The sequence below is a fragment of the Sinocyclocheilus grahami genome, unplaced genomic scaffold, assembly GCF_001515645.1.
Source record: "Sinocyclocheilus grahami isolate Dianchi unplaced genomic scaffold, SAMN03320097.WGS_v1.1 scaffold554.1, whole genome shotgun sequence".
Classification (NCBI taxonomy): domain Eukaryota; kingdom Metazoa; phylum Chordata; class Actinopteri; order Cypriniformes; family Cyprinidae; genus Sinocyclocheilus; species Sinocyclocheilus grahami.
Window position 1 is genome coordinate 827,447 of NW_015505733.1, and position 822 is coordinate 828,268.

At 50.9% G+C, this 822-nt stretch overlaps 1 protein-coding gene across 1 annotated transcript in view; it reads right to left on the reverse strand.

The window, feature by feature from the left end:
- Window positions 1-6: 6 nt before the first annotated feature.
- Window positions 7-822, reverse strand: part of LOC107556062 (transcriptional adapter 2-beta-like) — a 2,300-nt gene continuing 1,484 nt past the window's right edge. Inside the window, exon 2 of the mRNA XM_016239052.1 lies at window positions 7-820. Within this exon, the coding sequence (XP_016094538.1) occupies window positions 108-820 (713 nt within the window). The 3' untranslated portion in view covers window positions 7-107. The remainder of the gene's footprint in view (window positions 821-822) is intronic.

Sequence of the window (822 nt, forward strand, 5' to 3'; positions counted from 1 at the left end):
CCTACAGTCATTTTGTTTTCACAGGCTTTTCTGAGATGCAATACAAAACAGTAGAAAAATATATTTACAGTCATTATTCTTTGCAGCCAAATCTTTGGACACTGTGGTTAGGAGGCTTCTCGGGATATCCAGCCGCTCTCCGACAGGAAGTTCAGAATCCGTTTTTTCAGCACCTTGTCCAGGTAGCTAGGTAGGCGGCTTTTCGAGGGAATGCCCTGCCTTTTCTGTAAGTGATCTTTGATGATGATAGTCTTGACAGTCAGATAGCGTGTGGGACTTAGGTTCATAGAGTTGCACAGTACCTTCTCCCGATCGGACAGCAGCTCAAAGCCAGACAGGTTCTCGATGGCTGAGAACTCACTGTCCTTCCCCTCCTCTTTGATGGCACTGACTCCTCCACCTCCGCCAAGCCCACCTCCTGCTCCAACTCCTCCTCCAAACCCGGCTGCTCCTCCTCCACCACTGCTACCTCTCTTTGACCCAGCAATACTTTTATTTTCTTTCCGTTTTTCCCGTTTGTGGCGTGCCGCCTCGTACTCGGCCGACTCGTCGAGTCTCGTGATGCCATTCCGCCGATAACGCTGAAGCTCCCGAACTTTCACCCGCAGCATGCGCTCTTTGTGCATGTTATCAAAGAATTCTTCAAACTCTCGTTGTGGCATGAACTGGCAGAGTGTCCGTAGTTTCGTCCGTTGCTCTTTCTCTTCCTTGGTGATTTTGCGTTTCGGTGTTGCTGCTACAGAGGAGCCCAGCGACCCTGTCGGAATAATGGAGGTACCACCTCCCAGTCCTACAGCTCCACCTATGCCCCCAACCCCACCT